This window comes from Oreochromis niloticus, linkage group LG12 (genome assembly GCF_001858045.2).
Source record: "Oreochromis niloticus isolate F11D_XX linkage group LG12, O_niloticus_UMD_NMBU, whole genome shotgun sequence".
Taxonomy (NCBI): Eukaryota; Metazoa; Chordata; class Actinopteri; order Cichliformes; family Cichlidae; genus Oreochromis; species Oreochromis niloticus.
Genome location: NC_031977.2, coordinates 34,457,522 through 34,481,532, shown reverse-complemented (window position 1 = coordinate 34,481,532; position 24,011 = coordinate 34,457,522). Strand labels below are relative to the sequence as shown.

General features: G+C 40.3%; 1 protein-coding gene across 1 annotated transcript in view; it reads left to right on the top strand.

The window, feature by feature from the left end:
- Window positions 1–1,041: 1,041 nt before the first annotated feature.
- The window catches only part of rasgef1ba (RasGEF domain family, member 1Ba), a 112,121-nt gene continuing 89,151 nt past the window's right edge, over window positions 1,042–24,011 (top strand). Inside the window, exons 1-2 of the mRNA XM_005451512.4 lie at window positions 1,042–1,374; window positions 19,082–19,129. Of these exons, the coding sequence (XP_005451569.1) occupies window positions 1,306–1,374; window positions 19,082–19,129 (117 nt within the window). The 5' untranslated portion in view covers window positions 1,042–1,305. The remainder of the gene's footprint in view (window positions 1,375–19,081; window positions 19,130–24,011) is intronic.

Sequence of the window (24,011 nt, the reverse complement as noted above, 5' to 3'; positions counted from 1 at the left end):
AAAAAATAAATAAAAAATTGAAAATAATAATAATTCTGAGTTTTTGATGAATATTACAAAACGAATGAATGAACAGGAGTTATGTTCTTATGGTTACACACAAAATAAAGAAATGGCCTGTTTTGAATTATCTTTTAATTGCATCCACATTATAATCAATCCAGTCCTTTTTGGTCACTTATAATATGTTTATAGATCTTCAGTGTTATACTTCTTACAATTTTATCGCCCCTGTTGTGGACATCTGTCAATGAGCTTCTACTTTGTGATGGGATTGTTTTTTCTGGCTCAGAGTTACTTGATACCATTCATGAGAGATATATATGTTTGAGAGATTATAGGTCAACAAGTCATGTAGTTTAAATTCTCACAATCATTCTTGGCAAATACTTTTTGGACTTGTCAACACGGACTTGGTCATGCACTCACATCTCCAACCTGGCTGCAAAAACTAAGGACGAGCCAGAATGACTCCAAATGCCAACAGCTGTGACCTGACTTTGGGCGTGCCACGCATGCCTCAGTGTTTTTAAGCCAATTTTCTACAATGTATTTGTTTCTGAACACATATTCTGACTTGCTGTACCACTGTGTCCAAAGGCCGGGAAACGCCTTTGGACACAGTGCAGAAAATAATTACTTGGAAAGTTGACCAGACGTTCTTGGAGTACTTCGGGAGATTTGGATTCTTCCTTTGAAGGCCACAGATTTTTTTCTGAATGTTTTAGCTGTGATGTGGATTCCAAGCACAAACTTGGGCAGTGGCAGAAACTGTCAACCTTTGAAATATCGACTATAACGATCCTGGATCAGTCTTCAACAGTTATTGATTTGAAACACGTTAAACCAAACCAAAGTGAGACAAACTGCTGATCTAACCTTCATTTCATCTCTCAGCTCGAGTTCTCCTAAATTGGGGAAAACCCCGGTCCATGAAAACCACCTGACGGCTCGTTGGCCCGCCCACACCCCCTCAGTCCTGCCCCACCTGCAGCTTTCCACACAGCTGCTTGCTGATGGTGAGTCCACTCACCGACACTGAAAGAGGATTTTGGAGACGAAAGCTAAAAGGCTCTAAGCTCCACATCCAGCGGCTGCCCTGCGCTGTAATCTGTCAAGCGGAATTTAGCCCCTCTCATCCAGCGGTACATCTCTTTGGATTGCTGTAGGTGAAGAAGCGAGGGATGCTTGCAGGGTCCTTGAACGCCACAAATAAGTTCACGAAGCGTGCAGAAAGAGGACTCGCCTGTTGATTCGGGCTCTAGTTCATTTCGGGAATATTTGAGTGGCACACTTTTCATCTCTATGGCAAAGTTCTTGGCTGAATTACTGGGATGCACACTTCCCGACAAGGGCACCCCTCCTTTGTTCGAGGTAAGGAGGCTTTAATGACTTAAATCTCCAGGATTGGTATCTTTTTTTTTTTTTTGAACGATTAGGTGCTTAAATGTAATTGGAAGAGTCACAATGAGTTTTTATTCGTGGATAAAAATGTAGGGTACAGACACTCAGTGGCACTCCGTGGATTCTCTATGGCAACAAGAGGCTGAGGCTTTGTTCGTCAGAATGATTGACAGTTGCTATGCCGTAAAACACTTCATTAACAGTGGTGCCTGCGGGTTTTACTGACGCCGCTCTGCATTCCGCGCACACATCTTTCTTTCAGTGACAGTGCGAACTGTCCAGCACACAGCCTCGGGGTGTGGATTAATGCGCATTATTTGCGTCTTTACGCTCATGGATGGATACTGTGGTAGTCCCAGAATATCAGCTCATGGCTGTCATACAAAACTTGTCGCTGCGTCTTTTTTCAAGCTTTTCTTAATTTTTTCTGCGATTTTACTGATGAAAATAATTTTATAGCAGTATGATTATTGACACAGTGGCGAGTGTGGTGCCATGAAGGGGTGTCTTGTACGAAATGGCTGAGACTCGATTGTATTTGGGTCAGTGTGCCACACGCTGTGTGCACGCTGACTGTCTCACACACACACACACACACACACACACACACACACACCCCTACCCCTACCTGTGCTGTACTTGCTTGGCTGAGTTTTGCTCCTTTTCACTGCTGTTGTCATTATTTTGTAGAAAGAAAAGTTGTTGATTATTAGTCACGTTGCCATGTGCAGAGCAAGGATGAACCGATCCACTGTGTTCCAGTTGCAATTTCATACCTTGGATTTTAACATCTGTCGGTTCTGAATACCGGTCTGACACCAGTGTTCATTTATTAACTTCAGTAGCTGTTGGGAAGAGACTGGGAATTATTATTTTATGTTAACAATGCAAAATATAATGTGACACATTTACTGAATTCGTTGTAAGATAGTAAATGAGATGGGCTTAAATAAAATTAAAACAGTGCACAAATGCATTTATGTTATTTACAAAGTTTATTTGCAGTGATGTCATTTCAGCTCAGTGTGAGAGATTATTATTTCCAGTCAGGCTGTAAACAGGAGACACACAGGAGCGCTGTGAGCTGATCACACACACCTTTCATTACCGTTCAAGTTGACATGATCACACTGGTCAGAAACCACTGCAAACGTATACAAATAACTCCACACCACTGCCATGTTGCCATCTTCCTCTGAACTATGCAAACTCTAACTCATGACTTTGTGCTGCTGCTGGTGCAAAAATTATTTTTGTCTTTGTGTTTTTTGAGTTACTGTTTTCTTTTAACTTTAGTGATCATTATAATTTCAGCTTAGTTTTTATCATTACAAAATATTTAGTTTTGCTTGAGTCTTTATTAGTTTCACTGTTAGCTTTAGCCTTTTTAAATATTATTACACTGCTCATGAAAACTAAACAAACATTTTTAAATCACAGATCTGAAGAAAACAGCTACTGAAGCTGGGCTGATGGTTTCCATTTGGGGAAAACCACATCAGGGACATTGGTGTAGAGTATGGCACATGGGTCCCAAACAGATTAGTCACAAACAAAACATCAGTGCAGACACAGCACCACATTTTTTAAACCCTAAATAAAAGAAACCCCAAAGCATGATGCTTCTGTTTAACATACCAGCCTCTGGATACTTGGCAAAGGATGTGTTAGCCCACTGAAACAGAATTTCCAGCTCTGTAACGATTGTGTCATTTTGTTTTCTATATCACAGATTGTTGCCAAAAGAGAAATTTGTGTGCACGAATGGTAACACTAGTTCAGATTGCATGATGTTATTTAATAATGTAATACTTGTGTCTGATTCCACTGATGAAAATGTTTTCAAAGGAAATACAATTCATCTCATGTCTCAGATGTGATTTGTGTCTTTGGGACCTGACGGTTATTGCATAATACCAGCTCTAAATTAATAACAATTTCTGATTCACTCTCGTCCCACACGTACACACATCAGCTGTAATCCACAACCGCCATGGGATTGGTAATCCATCGGGCATCATCTCAATCTGTCTAACATGGACTGTGTAAGAAAAAATATTAAAGTAATCCCAGAAATGTGTCAGGGGATCATCATCGTGACTTCTGGGAAAATGAAATGATGACCTCTGGACGGCTTTACAGGGGACAAAGATTAGATTCATGGATGGTTATATAAAGCCTTATTTCTAATTTCACCTTTATACCATGAATTTGTTGAATACATGCACTGTAGACTGTACCTTTCAGGCAGCATGCACTTACTGCTTTACAATCTGAAGAGCTCTAGTTGGATGGGATGAAACGGTGGAGAAGCACAGTGTAGAGACTGTGGGGTATGAATATGAAGTGCATTCATACAGTTTTGGGAATGAGCCTGGGGTTCCTCCATGCTTAAGTATCCTTGGGCAAGATACTGAAACCCAAGTTTCTCTCCGATGGGTCAAATGTGTGAATGTTTGATAAAAAGCACTTAAGCATAGCAAAAAGTGTGAACAGGTGAATGAGGCATGTTGTAAAGCACTTTATAAGAACCAGTCCATATACCATCTATAAAAATTAAAAACCTTACCTGATTCAAATATGGTGATCTTCATCTTTTCACACATTTCTGGATTTCTCCCAGTGTAGTGACACCCATTTTGACTGTTTGAGCTCACTTTATGGTCCCCACATTGGCTGTTATACTGGTGCTTTAGGTGTGGCTGACCTGCTGCAGTATGCCTCTGGACAATAGCTACTGATACCCAGAACAAGCCTCCACATCAGTGCTCCTATACGAGTCGAAGAATCAAAAAAGGAAGGTTTTCCTCAGACTGCCTCGCTTTTCATGCAGCTACAGCTTCTCCCTGTCAGTGATCTGGTTATGTCTGTGTTCCTGCACTGATAAGCGAAATGGTAAAAGGCTGACCTGCTTGTGCGCTTGTGTTACCAACACAGTCTCTCCTGCCAAGTTACACTGGCGAGCATAAACAGGACATTACACTGTGTGCTCTGCAATCCGCTCACAGATCTCAGACATCAGCTGTTTGAAGCTGACCTGTATTTTTTGTTAAGGTTCATTTCTGCTGAGCAGTTTTTGAGTTGAGGACTCCACTGTTTCTACACCCAAAGGCAGTGTGTCGGTTATCTTTATTTTTTTCCTCCCAAAGTTCACAGGGTTGTACAAAGTGAATTTAAGACTGTTAGTGCAGAGCTGCTCTGTAAAGTCCTGACGTGTCTGAAGAAGAAATTTCAGTAGAAATGACCTGAAGTGTGACACGCCGACACACTCTTTGCTCACACACCTGTTCACCTCGGTGGATAACTTCCACACTTCCTGCCCATTTCCTGGAAATAAAGCTGAAAACCCCATGTTGTGAGCCTGGAGCACAACAGAGCTTCCACTCAGAGATCGGAGCAGAAAGAGGTCCACAGGTGTATTAGACGATCAAATCAAGGCTTTTAATACTTTTTTTTTTTTTGCCCCCACTGACATAAAAATCCAGTAAAAATTTTAGTTTGTGTAATTAAAGCAAAGAAAAAAATATTCTCAAAGCAGGTGATGTCAGTCAAAGAGGGTTAAAAATCTCACACACAAGCTACAAATTTGATTTTTGGAAAATACTCGAGCAAGATATTTTTTATAGAAGAACGTAAAGACATTGTGAGTATAAATACTTTATTCATAACGAGGCTTCCAAAGCAATATCAACTGAAAGGCTGAAAGTAAATGATGAAGACGTAAAGTTCTCCTCTTTTTTTCTGTACTTGTTTTAAGAAATGACATCACACATTTTGTTATGTAACACTTTATGCTTGTGGAGTTATGTTTAGTTATTCACAGATTAGTAAAGAAATCAGGCTGCAGCTGTTTAAAGTCTGACAGATGCTCTTTAATTAGCTGCTAAGGCTAACTGAACGTTAGCGAATATGTGACTCGGTGAATATGTTTCTATATTCAGAATAGATACTGTCAGTATTGGCTGATGTTAAGTTTCACATTTTCACAGAAAGTTTAGAAAAAATAAGCATTTTTTTTTTTTACCCTAAAAATAAAGCATTTGGGTTTTTTTTTTTTTCTTTAAATTGCTTTATTTCTGCAAACTTTGCCTTCATTATTACTTTACCTTGTACTTCTTCAGTGCATTTGTGAGATTTCGTACTTTATTCTTTGTCTCACAGTTACCACGTCGTCATTCGCTCACGTAAGAGATGTTTCTGCTGCCAGGCTTCCTCTCTCTCTTCTCTCTCTCTAGCTTTCTTTATTCTCTGCAGCCTTTCAGCATAAAGCTTTATTCTTGCTAGGCAGCTTGTTTTTAAAGCAGAATTCAGTTTTCAAAGGGCAAAGAAAAAGATTAACATCACTGTACTCTCAGGGCCGCGCTGTGGGTTTGAAAAGATGTCAAGACGTATAAATCCAGAGAAATCCGAAGAAGTGGTTTTAAGAAGAGGAAAGTTTGTGGAAAAATACACAGTGAGAGGGGCAAGATTGCATCAGTGAACACATGAAGGGTTCAAAGTACCTCAGTGTTTTTAAAGAAAGGGTGTGTGGGGGTCTCACAAGTGTAGTAAGTTAGCAAAACATGGGAAGAGTACATGCAGATTAGATTCATATAATTATCAACTATGGTTATAAAATTCACAGCTTTAGCGACTGAATTAGCAAAATACAGCGTGGCATAACTGACTGATTTTGAGACATGCCACATTATGTTGTGCTCTGCTCTCTTTCCCCTCACCCCAACCGGTTGCGTTGGATGACTGGATGAATGTGAGAATTTTTTTTTCATGCACAAAGGGAGCTTGTCTATCTGAAGAGATAACTTGACCGGTCTATCAGCTGAACACAGAACTTATACAAGCTAAGGTTAGCTTGTTGCGGTGAGGAGATGGCAGTAGACGGGTAAAAATCCTAACAAAAGATGAGAAATGCTTCTTCAGGTAACGCCAGCTGTCTTATCCACATGCTGTGTGTCGCTTAGTGGTTCACTAACTTTGGCCAAGCAACTACATGATGTGATGATGTAAATTCATCATCAGACAGTGAGTATCAGGGTTATTCCTGTATCTGCACAGGGTAAAGAAGTGACTACTCAGCCTTGGTGTCCAGCTGTCTGTGTCCACAATACATTATAATCAAGGCTTTACTCTAACATCAGTGCCCAGGGTGTGTGTGTGTGATTAAAAATGCTGCCGAGTAGTAATATAAGGCATTAAAAAGTGTTGTAAAATGTTGAAGAGTGCCATATAGCTAATCATTTTGAAGAACATCTATTTTTTTAGTTTGTGAAAGCTTGTCTTTAAAAACATGAAGCCCTATTATCATCAATGCACCAAAGTCTAAGAGATCTTACAAGAAAGGTGGCACTGTTTTCTGGACCATTTCTGGTCAGGAGATGAATTTTTGTCAAGCTCTTACTGGTGAGACCACATTTGAAAAAACAAACCAAAGGTTACTTTGCTATCGTCCCGAATCTGCTGTGTTACAGAGGCCTCAGACGCATGATTGGCCAGTTAGCTGAGGTCACGGACCTCTGGAGAGCAGCGTGCAGTCACTGAGGCTAAGATAGAAGATGCACAATGTCCACTAAATGCAGAGCTGCCTCCTTACATCAGTGTGTAGTTCTCAGTCTGTATGTGGATCAACACAGGATGAAAGAGATGCAGATGAGGTGAGTAAACTCTTTAGAATTGCAATGGTTAATTAGATGATTAGTATTAATTATTATTTAGGAAAAACCTGCTGATGTCAGCTGTCCATTAACAGCTGGAGGAAACTCCTGTGTCTCTGTTTGACTCAAGAGGAACAGGTTTCCATATGCAGCACCTCACCTGTAACTGTCTGAGGAGAGATTCAGGCTAAAATAGTAGTAATAATAGTGCTAACTTCATTGTGTGGCAGCCTATCTTATAATACACTTTTTAAAGGCTATAATAGCCCCTTAACCGAACAGTAATATTCTAAATGGCAGCCAATATGTCAAATTAGCATTTGAGGGCCGAGATTTTGAAGAGAATTTGTAGGATGATTTTTCTTTTCCTGTCTTAATTGATTTGGGTACAGTTTTCTTGGAGCTGGTAACAATCAGCTTTTAGTGGGAGTGTATCTTCCAGATGGGCTTCATCATGGCAGGCGGTGCTTGATCAAAAATAGCTGTGGATAATAGGAAAGCTGGTCGCTCTTATGTTTGGCACATTTGGAGGAAACGCAGCTGAAGGCTCTCTGATAACAGTCTTCATCAAACACAGTCGTTCCTCTGGCACGCAGGAAAAGACCTCGCTGATTAGCAGCTGGGTTTGACTGACGCGGCGCTGTAAAGCTATCTTCAGCTGAATTACTGTCTTCTGCAGTGAGCTGACCTTATTGACTCACATATAGGGGAAAAAAACATGTGCATATACGCTTTAACTGTTATTTAACCAGGAAGTGACGTGTTGAGATGAAGAATCTCTGCTGCAAGTGCGTGCGCCTAAAACCCAACACAGTCTTTGGATGGCAGGAGAAACTTGGATTCTTGGAGTCTTGGAGAGAATCTGCACTCCTGTAAGCCTTTAATGCCTGCATAAGCAGAAAACAGGCAATGCTTTTTGTTTTCTGTGTCGCCAGGGTGGTGTTTTCATCACGTGACCAACTGTGAAAACCAAACACTCATTGGTCAGTGACTCTTCACTCAGAAGTCATTTGCCGACAGAGATGGGCAGTAACGTGTTACAAGTAACGGATTACAGTACGGGTTACTGTAATCTGATTATGTTTTAAAGTAATGAGTGAAGTAATCCGATTACTATCGCAAAAAGTAATTCAATTACTGTTACTTTCCCGTAAGCACACTGCGTTACTAAACTGTGACTTTGTTTGTGAGAGTGTCTCATGACAAAGTACGGGCGCGCGACGTCCATGGCAGCAACAGACGTGTGAGTGCGGGAGAGAGTACGACCATGCAGCGTTTAAAGCTTGGAAGTACTCACATTACTTTGAGTTTGATTCCGTAAATGGGACAAAGACATTAGCATCTCCTGTACACGCTGCGTGGGAAGAAAACTTCTTTCTACAGCGAAAAATTAAACTTCAAATCTGAGCAAGCACCGAGCACGCTGCGACGGGATTGTGAACTTCACAGAGAAACCCCCGGATCCTCCCGCTGACATGACCGCTGCAGTACCGGGCAAACCTCCACCTGCCCCTCTCCTGCTAAACAGGTGACAGTAGAGCGACAGGACTTAGTGCTGCTGAATCTTTGATTTTATTTGTTTTTTGCATCTATTGAGTGTAAACACAAAAAATTATTGTATTTTATTTGCTGGAATATGAAGAAAATATGTTTAAATGTTAAACAAATTTCTTCAAGTCAAAGACTGTTGAATATAATTTAATTTTTGCTTAATGCAATGTGCATAAAGTTAAAAAAAATAAAACTGAAACAATTTTTAAAAAGAAAATTTTTTCATTTGATTTAATTTGATATGATGGATTATGCAAAAAAAATAAGTTCAGGTTGTGTATCACATTTTTTTAAAGTAACCAAGTAATAAAGTAACTAATTACTTTTGAAAACAAGTAATCATTAAAGTAACAGAATTACTTTGTTGGAGAAGTAATCAGTAATTAGTAACTAGTTACTTTTTTCAAGTAACTTGACCAACACTGTTTACCGATAAGCGTGCATCGTCTTCCTTTCTGACATTTTATTCACAGCTAAAAGGTCCGGAGTTTGAATCCCTGGCCACCTTTGCACCTTTCCGCTGGAGTTTTCATGTTCTCCCCATGACCGTGGGTGCTCTCCGTGGGTGCTCTCCCTGGGTGCACTGTCTTCCTCCCGCTGTCATGCTTGTTAGCATAACTGATGATACTAAATTGGGTGTAGGTGTGAACGTGAGCACACATGAATGGTTGTCTGTATCTCCTTGTTAGCCCTGCCATTGTTGACCTATACTCCATCTTACAACCAGTGACAGGTGAAGCACAGCTGCAACCCTGAGCTGGATAAGAGGAAGTAAGAAAATGTTTGAATGAGCCCATAAACTCACCAGGAGAGTGTGTACAGAGGTCAGGATCAAGGTCTCGATGTTTTCCCGTAGACGTCTAAAAAATCGTCCCCATTGGCTTCACTTTTCAGACCTGGAAGCTACATTCATCTTTCATATTATGTCCTCTGACTGGGTCATAGGTGTGGGGGACAGTGGCTGGTACTCCTTTTCACAATCCAGGTGAAGACTGTTGGTAGAACAGGTTAGAGAAGAGTTCATGTGCTATTGCTAAAAATCATCAGCAACGACTGCTCGGAGTCTTCACGGTTGTGTGAGCAGCTTTTAGCTTTTAAGTGATGTTTGTGATTTATTGCTGTTGAATGTGGAGTTTCTCCTGTTTTGTTGAAAACACTTGTCATTGTGACTTTGTTTTGGGACGCAGCATCAGTTCTGCACTTCCCCCACATGATGCATGTCTGTCTTTGTGCATAAGGAGCTTTCATTGTGATGCACTTTAGTAACAACAGCAGTGAAACACGATATCTGCCTGACGTCTCACTAAGTGAGTCTGTGCTGATGACTTATGCTTTATGTCACCATTTTTTCACTTTTTGTTATGGTTGTGTTAAAACCGTGATTTCCTTTAAACGATGGTGTCACGTGCACAGTCAGTCCAAACACATTATATACTCCTCGCAAATGTGTTTCAAATTACTTTGTGCACGGGAATGTTTTAGGATTCTTATCGAAGCAAAACGAGCTGAGAAAACGTGATCTGATCCAAACTATGAAACCTGACAGCCACTTAAAAGTTTTCTGTCCTTTCCTGGCATCTGCATTTCATAAACCGTGACATTCAGAAGGAGGCAAAGTTCAGACTGAACCCAAATGACTGTGGCATTTCCACAAATGTGATATTGTAAAACAGTAAAAAGGTTTTAGTCAACCAGAGCTGGGAACTGGTGGCAGACTGATTTTAGGCTTTTAGTTTATAAGCTACATTCAGGCTAAAAACTAGAAGTAAAGATAAATCCACCAACAGTAAAAGCTTTTTTTAGCTAAAGGGTTAAAATGTGGAACGGTTAAAAAGAAAATACTGATGGCAGAACATCAACTCAGTTCCATTTGCTTTTAGTAAATGAAAGCTGGGTAAAGGCTGCCCAATATCTTTAGACCGATGTTAATGGTTGTCATAGTGATGGAGGCTTTTTAAAGTTTTTATATTTAGGTTTACCTTGGATCTCTTGAATTATGAGGCTTGGGAGCCTATCAAAGACAAAAGCTGAATCAGCTCCCAACAAAGTATTGTTATTATTATTATTATTATTATTATTATTATTATTATTCCTCAAAGGAGTGAGTAACAGTGCATACAGCTCTGATGACACCGAGTCAGAATCAGTGTAGCACAACTAACTGTACCCACCTTAAACTGTCTCACAGCTTTTCGTGTCACAAAATCGAACCCATTAATTTCTGGTCATGAACATTAATTTTTCTTCTTTTTTCTGCTCCGTTCATTTTGCCCCATTATTTTTTTTTCATTGACCTGAATATGATTTTTCACAACACCTTTCTTATATTTACTTATCTGTGTCCATGTAGATCAAGTGGAGATTTTCTAATGTCTGCATGCAGGTGGACCCCATGCAGGACATATGATTTACTCATCACTTTTAAAGCACATGTGAGTCTGGCTCTAAGTTAATGAGCAGAAATGTTGACCCCCAGTAAGAAGAAGTTTGCATGCTTGGACCAACAGGTAGGAAGCTTGTGGCTGTTCCAAAGTCGAGGCTTAAAGCTAATGATGTGGAACAGCATTTCCTGATGAGCGCAGGCTCTCTTGATTTCATGTGAGTTGTTTCGTCTAATCTCATTAGTCTGTTTCATTGTTTCTGTTCTGTTGTTGGTATTTATTCATATTTTCATTCTGTCTTTCTTTTGGTTGTAATAAGGCAGAGTATCAATGTGCTGGTTTCATAGTCTGACCGTCAGAGCAGCACCGAGTCAGTTTGCGCTACATACAGTACTGTCTACAGCACGTGTAGCAGAGGAGCATCATAGCTGAGCAGATGATGGGGTGGTGTTTTCAAGATGAGCTCCCAGACCAGTGGTTCTCAAACTTTTCACAATGAGTACCACCTCATAAAATATATGGCTCTTAGAGTACCACCCTTATAACTGACATTAAAGTACAGTAGTATAGGCCTATTTAACACCACATACAGTTTACATGAGACAATTTCTTATGAATGTTATTTATTTTAACTGTCATAAACAGGAAGTGACGAGTGATAATAATAACAACTATACTGCATTAAAACATTCACAGCAGGTGGGATATCCAATCTTTAAGTGATGACGTATGAACCCTGTTTCCGGGTCCAAACTACTCTGCGTTTATTAAGGCTGTTGTGTTTTTAACATGTTTTAATGTTTTGTATCTTGTTCTATTTAATCTTAACTAGCCTCTAAAAACAGTCAGTGATCCCTGTCGGCCTCTCTCGGGTTTTATTACCACTGTTCATTTTAAAGCTCAGTTTTTAAAACCTTACGATGTAACTGCAGCCCAGCCCATGCAGCAGTATATTAATGACTAACCTCGTATTGTGGATGGATTATCTCAGTTGTTCTCCTGACTGAAGTTTGGACCGTTTACAGCATCCTGCCATGCAATTGTATTTGTCCCTCGTACCACCGGTGGTATGCGTACCACAGTTTGAGAACCACTGTCCTAGGGTAATAAACGGCAACTACCAAAATTGTTATCGACCCCAAGAGATCCCACATAAGACACTCGAGTTTAAATTACAGTGATTTCAGTCTGTAGTGGGCACTATTAACCAGCCAGTCGTCACTTGAACATTCAGATTAATATAAAAATTGGAGACATTCCTTGTTTGTTTTTAAACATAAGTAAATGAGCTCTATCTTTTATAGCAATGTGAGAGTCCCTTTAAATGTTCAGAGTTTTCAGTGGGTTGTTCCCCCCACTTTCCATTATGTCCACCGTATGTTGTTATTCTAGCATCCCTTTCCAGTTTCCAGTAACCACATGATTCATATCCAACAACATGCTTTTAAAGACTTGTCAGAAATAATTACTGTCATGGAATTAAACATTAAACAAATCCATGCAACTGAATCTCAACAGAGGAAGCTTTAGACTTCACTGACAGGGAACGCGATCTTTTGGACACATTAACACACACAGCTGTGCAGCTCACTGCCACTATAATTATGTGCTGGACAGTAATGGCAGATAAATCTGCATACTGCAAGAGATGTGGATGTTTTTGCAAGGTAACTATATATTTCTTAACTAATGGTGTGACCACAAGGGGGCGGTGTGTAACATATAACCAAGTGCTGCTCGCTGCTTAATTAATGCCAGCGTGTGGTCCAGAGAGAGTGGAGGTAGGACTGTGGTATCGTCAGTGACTCACAGACAAAACAAGCATTAAATCCACGACTGCATTACCTGTTTATTGATCCTGGAAAGAAAAAGAACACATTCATATGAGAACAGAGTGGATTATTGTCCTCATTAAATAATGAGTGGGGTGCAGCATCAGCAGAAGGCAAATTACAACTGAAAACATGGTCTGTGTTTAAACTTGGATGGTACACAATACATATTTTACTGTAGAGAAAGGAATTAATGAGCCTGCTGATGGTTAGGAGAAGATGAAATGATGCAGATTCACGCTATCACATGGGCAACTGGCCATTTATTCACTTTGTTTGGTAATATTGTAGAATAAACTAAGGGCGTGAAGCTACACAGCTGTAACAGCTACACAATATAAACGAGAGAGTTGGGATTATGTTACTGGCTCAGCGCTGTTACTATCATTGAGAACAAATCTCTTTTTGATCAGTCGGTCAGAAATCTAGTCCTTTGTCGGATCGGGTGGGGGAACCTGCACAAAAACAGGCTGCTTATATCAGCCTGGACACAAGAGGAGAGACAATAAGGAGACGAGGAAAGGAAGGGAAGGGCAGAGGGGAGGAAATACTGAGTCAGGGAATGGAGAGATGAGGAGTTTCACACGGCAGTTTGGGGCGTCACCAGCTGCCACTCATTCTATAAGCAGTCTGTCACTGCTGCTGGTCACTGGGCTGATGGGGGCAAAGTGCCTTGCTCAGTGGTCCTGCAGCCTGTGATTTCAGTTGACCTGGAAAGGGTTTGGGATCCTCACTGTATGCGATATTCTCATGTCTTTCCAGACCTCTGCCATGCTGCCTTTTCAAGCTTGATTTTAGTAAATACAAATGAAGTATGATACCTTCACACTTCCCGCTATGTATAAATATTCCTTTAACTTCAGTAGATTAAGTAGGCTTTTTATTTTCTTTTATTTTTTAAGTCTTTGCTGGTGGTAACAGCCGTAACGGTTCGTTTGATTGGACCTGGGCATTAACAGCTAATAGGTTAGCGGTAAAAAGGTTGTATTTATTGTTTATGTCCTAGAAATGAGAAAGCCTGGGGTAGGGAAACCACAGCTGAGGTGTAATGTTAGCAAGACTCCCTCATCCCCGTTTCTCTGACAACAAAGACTAGTGGCAATCAGCAATTTTACAACACAATACCTGCATGAATATTCTCTCACTGGTTTGATGCAACATTTCCTTTTATACACAGCTAAACACACGCTACATGTCTGCGAAGCTTCTCAAAGGCACATTTTCAGATTGATATTCATGTAATCAGATTCATTTCAGTTTCATGTTTCCTACTCTGCTGAGAATTAATTGAAACAATACTGGGCTGAACCTCGATGTGGACTGGCAAGTTGTCCAGAGATTACACTGTCTCCCACCCTGCGCGAGCTAGGATGGGATCCAGCACCACCGAAATTGCTGTAAAAGCTGAGTTCAGTTGTACATTTGCAGCACGTTCCATGAATCAAACTGCAGTAGCAGAAACTTGATGCACTTGGTGAAGGTTTGAGTTAGCTTTGATGTTCTTAATCAGTTCAGTAGTTGAACTTTCAAAGAGAAAAGTTGGTGGATAACAAATGAAATCCCATATGCAGAAATTATTCCCTAAAAATTGCGACGAGCTCTACAATTTTCTTTTTTTAACAGCTGCATTGTAAACATGAGGTAACTTGATGAGATGAAGCAAAATTCATTTTGGAGGAAACTCTTGGGTAGATTCCTCTGCCAGTGTAGCACGCATCTTAACTCTGTGCAAATATGCTTTTGGCTGCTGTTTGATTCCAGGAGAATCATTCACATGAATAGCAATGAGATACTCTGGATGCACTCTGCATTCAGGAAGAGGATACCCCCTGCCATTCATATGCACACAACAGCGTCTCATACAAGGCCTCATCTCTCACACACATAACCATTTACCAAAACAGCTACTGCATACATATGCACGTATACATCTCTAGATGGACACAATAGCAGAGGGGGGTCTCTCGTCAATATGTGCATGTTAATATAACCTCGAGTCTCCGTGCACGCAGTGAGAAAATTAAAATGCTGTGCAAAGTGAGATTCAAGGCTGAGAGGAGTGTTGTGGGGAAAAAATCTTTTTTTTGTGACTAGTCAAAATCTGCAAACAGATATGACACTAAAACCACGAACATGCAAGAGTGTGTGAGCGTTTGAGATTTATTTGCTCTAACGAGCACAGGCCCATTAGTACAAGCTTCAATAAACTGTCTCTCTAGTCAGCAGTTAAGCTTTTTTGGATCTGGATAACTCCGAGGTGTGGATGTAAGATACTGTTACACAAGAGGCAAGAAACTGCCTTGAAAGAAACTCATGAAAGAAGCAGGCTGTAGCACAGAGGCCTGTACTATGAAGCAGAATTTCATTTCAGGGTTGGGTTCCAGATTAGAGATCAACAGGTACGAAATCACCTTCTACTGACCAATCAGCTCTCCGGAAAATAGTGTCACCATTCAGACGTCTGAGGAATCTTCGTTTGAGGAACCCCCCCCCCCCCCGGTTTACTGCAACCTATTTGTACTTGTGGACTTTATATCAAACTTAAATTATGCATACTGTTGAATTCAGTTTTCGTATTTATATTATACTCTCGGACTGTTAAACACCACTGAGTCTACAGCTGGGAACATAAAAACTAAAACATTAATTTAATTAAATACTTGTTTATAACCCATCAGTGTCTTAATGATGGAGCTGTGATATCCATGAGTTTGTTCACGGTCGGCTTTCCTTCCTCCCCTCTCTCAAATAGGCTGTACTGTGGCTTTATTTCAGTCTTATTGACCAGAGCACTTAAAGCGCACATTTAATATAGTTTAACTCTACAGAGCTTTTCCTCTCACATACACTCATACGGCTGCGTTATCTGCTTCCGCTGGGTTGCTTTCAGTCTGTATTATGTGTTTAACCTCCTCATATTTTTCCCATAGTTTCATCTTCCTTTAAAAAATCAGCCACATTCTTACATTTAGCAATAACTGTGATTGGTTGGCTGCTGCCACCTCTTTCATGTAAACGTGCAGGGAAGCTGTGGGTTAACGCAGCGAGTTGATAGGCTGGAACTCAATCATAGTAAAGAGCCCAGGTGTGTTATATGAGCTGGGGAACATAAGAAAAAACACCAAGATGATTACTGTATTCGGTTTGACTTGAAACTATTGATTTGAGCCCATAAAGCCATCAGTGTTTACTGAGGTCACAAAACAAGGGAGCCGAGGGGCGTACAGATTAATATGCAAAATATGATGTAATGTGACCAAAGCATTGCAGCTCTAGAACGCAGACCGGCGTTACCTTGACATCAGACTTGGCTATTTAGTGAAATCCTTCAATTTGACAGTGAAGAGGTTTTTTTGTTTGTTTTGTTTTTTGTTTTTTATCTTTCTTTCTCAAGCAGTAGTGTTGTTGTTTTCAGCTGACAGACGCCCTCCTCATCCTGTCTATGCCTTCATGCCAAGGACGTGGACACAGCTCTCACTGTGGTTATACACGGTGATGGTCTAGCAGCAGGCCTGGAGCCCCATACTCCCATAATACACCCCACAGCTGGAAGCTGGTCGTGAGTCTTCTCCAAGTCTACAAGACACACGTGATAGACGGTCTACCCATAAAGCCCACAAAACTGCAACCCCCCTCTCTCGCCACCTGATCTCACTCCAGCTGATAGTTGACAGTTGGCAATCCAGCAAAAACCTCAGAAGATGGATGAGACATCTCAAGCTAAAATGTCAGAACCAGAATGTCCCACTGTGCTTGTGATCAGACGGAGAAGATGCGAGGCGATTTTCCCCGTCTTGTCCTTCTGTTCTCATTTTCCTCTCCGTACCGCCTCTTCACCTCATCCCTCTGTTTTCATCAAAAAGACATTCAATCATAGGTGCCGTGTCTCTCTCTTCTATGCAGCGTAATATTTCTCTAAAGGTCACGGCAATCGTCTGCAGGAGTAAAACAAAAAGGAAAAAGTGTCAGGTATTGGAAACCAAGAATAAACCCTGTTTTATTTGTTTCAGCCTCGGAATAATCGGATTTTCTTTGTCTGACTGTCTCATATTTGTATAATGACTAAATGTACAGCTCAGTTTTTTTCTGTTCATTAGACTAAGTCTGCCTCAAGAAGCAGAATAAATCAGAATACAGTTGATTTTTCACATGGGATTATTATTTTTAGACTTGCTTCTTGTATTTTCTTGTATTTCTTCATTGGTTCAGTTTAACTACTTGCTTAGATTTAGGAAGAAAACATAAACAACAGTTTATGTATGGCTCAGTTGAACTTTTTTGTGATTTGTGTGTCCACAACAGACGACATAAATGAACAGGCTGGGTCCCAGGGGGATATCTGCTGGGGTATCGTTTAGCCACCTTTACCCTTCTCACTTACCAATCCCCTCTCTAACCACCTCTCACACCTTCAAATGTCCCCACAATCTCCAGACGGTGTAGCTTGTAAAACAAAAGCGAGCTCCTTCTCTGGAAGGTTTACTGCTGCTTCCAGGTTTCCGTCTTTGTTTCTGGATCAAACGATGTCTTTGTTGGTTGGAAGGTGTGTGTGTGCCTGTGTGATCGTGGGCTTTTTGCGGCTCTGGGTATGAAACAATAAGTTCTTACATCAAATAGTCTGAGGTTTGATTGTGAGAGGTTGGTTTTGTGTATTTAAGGAAAAGTGAGACTCTATATCAAACAATATCTTTGCTGCAGCAGAGAAAATGCTTTCTGTGTGCATGTGGGTAGTGGTGTTTATGCAAGTCTGACTGTGTGAGATTCACATAAAAAAATCTCAATCTCTGGATCAAATACTGTCTGTCAGTGTTCACAGTGCGTGTATGTGTGCGCTTGTGTGTGTTTGAGGGGCGTGCGTGTGTGTGCGTGTGTTTCTCTGCATGTGGGAATTCATTATCGTGCTCCTGAGTTTTTTCCTTTGTAAATAACTCCTTTGGGAGCTTCATGTCGAGCCTTTTAAACACTCATTAGGATTCCTTGTTCTGTCGTCCCCTCTGTGAGAAACTCTAATATGTTCACTTTTAAATACCACTAATGGCTACATTTGTCTTAATGCCTGCAGTTTAAATGCACTCATTTACATTTTGCACTTGCAGCATTTAGCTGACAGCCGGGAGGGAATGAAGCCCAGTTGCATGTTATTAAAGGGAAAGTCGTTTTCTTCTCAAGTGTTTTTTTTTTCTTTTTCTGAAGCTTTGTTCGCTTTTTAAGCTTTCTTGTTGGATCACGAGTCTAACCATAATATTATTGGCACCCTGCTAGTGGTCACTAGAATGAGTGAAAGCTGACGCCAGCGCCTGAAAGTGCAACAGTATGTTTTTGCTTTTTTTACATCCCTTATTATCTCACTGTTTCTATTATTGGTGTTTGGTGTGTCAAATGATGCACAATATTTATGGAACCCGTGTTGTGTTTAACTCTAGATGTGTGGACAGGGCCTCAGTCTCATAGCAAACCAGTTCTTTTCATGTGGTTTTGGAAATTTCCTGCTACAACTTCAATGTTGGCATTATGGACGGGCCTCCTTAGCTTAGTTGGGCTGATGTACATTAAAGTCATAGCAATGAAAAACTTTAATTTCCACATTGCATCATTCCAAGTTATTACAGCAGCCCAGCTTGTTGTTTGGTTAATAGTAGCTTAGTGCATCTGCAGCAATCACAGCAGCATGACTGAAGAGGACACTGGTTTGTGTTTGGGCCAGTGCAAGTCAGACTTTGGGAATCACCTTCATGTATTATTGAAATTGAAAAGAGATCATTCACCAGCATTCATGGCTGTGTATTGTGTGGGTGCATAAAACTTTTATACAGTCAATGGGTTCATCTCATGGTGCTGAAAGATGAAGTGAACAGAGAAATTACATTGTATTAATTCTGTTTGTGGTAGTGGGCCATAAATAATACTTTATTTATTAATATAAGTGCAAAAGGAACATAAAAAAATCTGACCGAGGGCCATGATTGGCCCCTGGGCCAGACTTTGGACATACCTGGTGACATGAATGTGGATCTGTTTTGTGTTATCCTTTGCTTCTGTGTAAAATATTTAAGAGGCTTTCAGGTATTTTAAATCCCAATGGCAAATACTGTATGCTGAAACCCAATTTACTTTTTAATTTTAACGTTAAACCATTAACGTAACTCTACATATAGCAAACTAAATAGAAGAACATGCTGTGGTTTAGTGATATAAAACAATATTTAGTTTGATCTTTTCTTGAGATTCATCATCATATTTTTGTCTCATCCCCTCCCTGCAGTGTCGAAGCCAGCCCCATCTTCGAATGAGGCCTTCCTCCAAACAGCGGGTAGGTAAACACATGAAACGCTTAAATCACTTATTGTTTGTGGTTTGTTTCTCCATGTTCTTCACGCTGTGGGAACAGGGAGTGCACACACAAACACACACAGAGCTGACTATACAAAACATGTCACGAGTTGGCTCAGCCAACACAAAACAACATGTGCTGATAACTTTGCTGTAAACATCACATGATAAAAACCATCCGAGCATGTAGGGATTTACATGGAGCAGTGTTGTATTTTACTACATTCAAATCTGTTCTATCAAAAGCATTATGAAAATTGCCAAAAAATATGTTAACATCACAAAGTGTAATTTATTTGGACTGCAGCTCTGTGGGGAAGTGCTCCAGATGAAACCCAAAGTTTGCTCTTGACTATTTAAAAGTTCTTTGATGACTTCTGGGGTTAATGGAGACTCTGTTAACTGCCAGATATCTTTGAAGATGGTGTAACACACACTTACACACATGCATAGTCTGTCTTTGCGGGAGTGAACACCGATGGCCTCTGCTTTGATCTTTCTTCTCTGTTTGACTGCTGCCCACCCCTCCTTTTTCCATCTTATTATTCTCCATATCATCCTCTCTTTATCCGTTCTATCAATGATAAACCTTTAATTAGCACAAATGAGTCTTATTCATTTCTGTTACATCTGTACAAATCAGCGTGGACCGTTTAACCAGACAAATTAGTCATGTGATTCGTACAGCATGTAAATAACAATCTAGCCACTTGAGCACATTAATGGCCTAATTCTTCCCTTCATTCTTCTTCGTGTGCTTCCCAGTTAATCACAAGCTGTCTGAGAATGCCGCCAAACACGTCTTTCATCTCACACTCTCTCCTAATTCCCTTTGTCAGTCTAGTGAGTATGAAACAAACCTGAATGAGTCTGTAATCTGCTGGTTTGTGTTTCACTGTGTGCCCCCGTGAGGTGACTGGGCATTCAGGGCGTTGTGGGTTTCACTTGCAGTTACCTCATCCAGGATCAAAGCAGAAGAAAGACATTGTGCATCGATCATATGAGAAGTATGAAGCCAGCACTTTGATTTCTTTTTATTTGGCCAGAAACTGAAAAGTCTCTGGAGTGGCTGTGACAGATTATTCTTTTATGGTGGCTTTTTTACGTCCAAGAATGATTGTGAGTACGCGCACAGATGACAGCCTGGTGACAACCTGCATCCACTGCTTAAGATTGTCACGCCATTTGCAGAAAAAGTCGTTAATCATACTTTAATAACACTTTTCCTGCTGCAGACAGAAATCATACTTGCATGGTCGGAACATCCACATGGAATAATTAAAACTCTGTTAAGAAAGTTGCCATTCATAATTCACATTGGTTTGGGTTTTTAAGTTTTCTCAGACTTTTAGTAAAAATAAACTCTTTTTTTTCTCCAAAATAAAAAAAATAGAAGACTACTGCACTGTCATGTCTGTATGCCAAAAAGCTCAAGCTTAGCAAAAAAAAGAGTATAATGCACCACCACATATACATGTGTGCAGAGTTTGCACATTTGTCATGTTCCATCATGAGTTTCCACCAGAGTACTGTGTCCCTTCCCATCATTCAAACACATGCATGGTAGTCTTGTTGGTATTTCTAAATTGATGGAGAGTGTAAAGTGGATAAAATGCTTAAAGTGCTTTATAAATGCCAGTCAGTGTGTGCACCCACCTAAAGCAGCGGTCCCCTACCCCCCGGCCACGGACCGGTACCGGCCCGTTTGGTACCGGGCCGCGAGAGTTGAGGCTCAGGTGTGAAATTTATGGTTTTCAGGGTTTTTATCTTTAACTCTGTTTCCCTGGGTCTTTTCCCGTGTTGTAGTTGTGTGTCTTATTTTGAAAGAAATATTTACACGTTACCATAGCGACCAGAGAGGATTAAGGGACAGAGAGGAGGATGTTTCTCTCAACGTTGTTGGCGCATTTCAGGAGGACGCTGCCAATAAAGTTGCACAATTACACAGTGAATTCACATTTACTATTATATTTACAAAATACCACAGTTTTTGTCTTGGTCACATCATTTTATTTGTTTGTATTTATCTGCGACACCTTAAAGGCCGGTCTGTGAAAATATGTCTGACATTACCGCTGACCTAAAGAAAATGTTGCATTTTTTTTTCAGTGCAGTGTTTCACAGAAATGTGAAGGAACATGTGAAATTATGCAGTTTCTTGTACTTAAACATGAATATATTTCTAGATCTTGCAAGAAATCGTTTTAAGCTAGGCTTTCATACCACCTGTCAAATAAAAAAGGAAGTGCAGATCAAAGAAGGCAAAGTTTTGACGTTATACTGTATGCGTGAAATTGAAGTGAATTGGCATATGAATATATATGCAAGGAAGGTTTTACTGCAGGCCTTAGGTTTAAGGTTTAAGCAGTGATTTTATGGACTTGGACGCAGGCATCAGAAGCCACCACAGTCGAGTAGTTATTCCAGTTGTAGTTCTTTGAAATCCACCTGAAGGTAACACGTGTAGTTGGTGCATTGTAAAGTCTCCGTGGACGAGTATGCTCTGTGACATTCATCTGCTCAGTGTTATACTCACCGTTTGATAATGAAATTCACATTACTTGGATCCAAGTGGACCCAACACTGTAAAGTAATGTGCACAACAAATGAAAGTGAAAACAGAAAAAAACCCGATAAAAGTAATTAAAGGTCATTAAGATCTACACCTGTTGTTAGTAGCCCACAGGAAATCGCTTCATTTAGGAGTTTATGAACTAAAACATGACTTGCAGATATTAACAAGCTCAGACCTGCTGTGACACTTTGGTGCACTTTGGAGGGGAAATGGAGAGCTGGTGTGACATTTCAGCTCTTACACAATGTTTAGAACTTAACCAGTTTTCAGTACAGATCGGGTTAAAGACTTGGGGCAGTGGGTACAGAACTGCTACTGTTACACTCTGCAGACCAATGACTTCACATGCTGAGCAGTAAACACAAACAAATGGAAAAACGACAAACTTTTATGAACCCACAGAACTCAAGGCAGGAGGGAGAGAGAAAGTATTTCATGGGAAATGACCATTTCACACCAGTTTACTGGGTTCACATCACAAGACAAGTCCCAGTACAGCCTGCAGTGTTTATCAGTCAGAATCACGTGTAAAGAGTATCAGCTACATTTGCAGTGTTTGAAGCACAAGAGTACAAACTTTATACTTTTTGCAAAAATCATCACGTTTGAGTAGTGCTGTGGAAAATATGCAGAAATATTTTAAGTGTCTGTGTTTTCCTTGGGCTTTTTTTTGCAGGGAAGAAGGCAAGCTGGCAGGGGAAGTGCAATGCAATGTTGTGCTGGGAAACCTTGCGTCCTGCCATCCATGTGTACGTTACTTTGACATGACCACCTACCTCAGTATTGCTGTAGACCATGTACACCTTTTCATGGTACTCCGTGATGGCTGTGGCATCTTTCAGAAGGATAATGCATTCTGCCACAAAGTAAAACATGATTAAGGGGTGGCTTGAGAAGCACAATGACTTTGAGGTGTTGATTTGGTCTCCAAATTCCCCAGATTTCAATCTAATTTAGCATCTGTGGGATGTGCTGGACAAACAAGTCCGATCCATGGAGGCCCCGCTTTGCAGCTTGCAGAACTTTAAATATCTGTTGCTAACATGTTACTTCAGCACACCTGCAGGGGTCTAGTGGAGTCTGTGCCTCGATGGGTCAGGGCTGCTTTGCAGCAAAAGGGGGACCAACACAATCCCCTGGTCATTTAAATCTGTCATTTAATGACTTTGCTAATCTTTTTTTTTAAACTGTAATCTCTTTGCATGCATTTTACAGTCTCTGTGCTGTAAAGTGCCTTTTTTGAACCATTTGACTGAGTTGGAGCTCGAAATAGGCCTATAGTTCTTTAAGCTAAAGAATTCATCCTGCTACTTCTAACGGTATCAGTAAACGCGAGGAACCCAGTTCTATTTGGACCCTGTAATGCTGCTTTCCCTATGTTGCTTTATATCATGAGCCTTGCTGTTCCTTCACTATACGTTCATTTTGGAAAACACACCCAAGAGTACTTTGGTTTCATCAGCATAAAGAAACTCGTTCTAGAGCTGCTCAGGGCTTTAAAAAGGTGATACTCTGGCTTTATCCCATCTTTAGCTTCCAGCTACTGCAGATTGGAAGGGAAGCTAGCGTAGAGCTGGAGTTTGGTAGGAAAAAACATAAATTGGATATGGTTTTAATCCCCCCCAAATCAAACAAAGGTCCCTTCATAAACCTAATGCCCTGCTCATGTAATTTCACTTTCTTTTTTGTCTGATGATTGAAAATTTATTTTGGATATGTAGCAGCAAGCTGGCTAACCTCATTTTGCTAATTAGCAGAGTACTGTGTGTACTGAGTAGAATGTGTTTTACTCAGAGACGCTCATTTTGTAATTGCTTGTTTCCAGGGCTGTATTTTTAATGCTAGCTAGTGCCGCTCAATGCAGGGAGCATATGCTTTACACTCGGCAGCTTTTAACCTGGTCTTTCACATTGCAGGTTGTTTAAATTATTAAACCGTTATTTGGCTACTTTTCTGTTAGGTTTACTTTTTCTGTGGTTTTTGTTTCCTGGAAGTCTGAATTGGAGAGTAACTTTAAAAGACTGACCCACTTTCCTTCGTAGCTGAAAAAATCTCCTTCCTATAGAGGTCCTTATTTTATTTTAGTTTCTTTAAACATTGTCTATTCATCTTTGGTTTCATTTTATATCATAGACTAAATATTTTTTGTTGCAATTAGGTTTCAACTGAAAGAACTGATCCTCGGTCTGATTTAAGTTGTTAAAGGCTGAACAACATGACATGAATCAATTCAACTGGTACCAGGGACAGTTTAATTTATTAAGATGTGATTTAAACAACAAAAGAT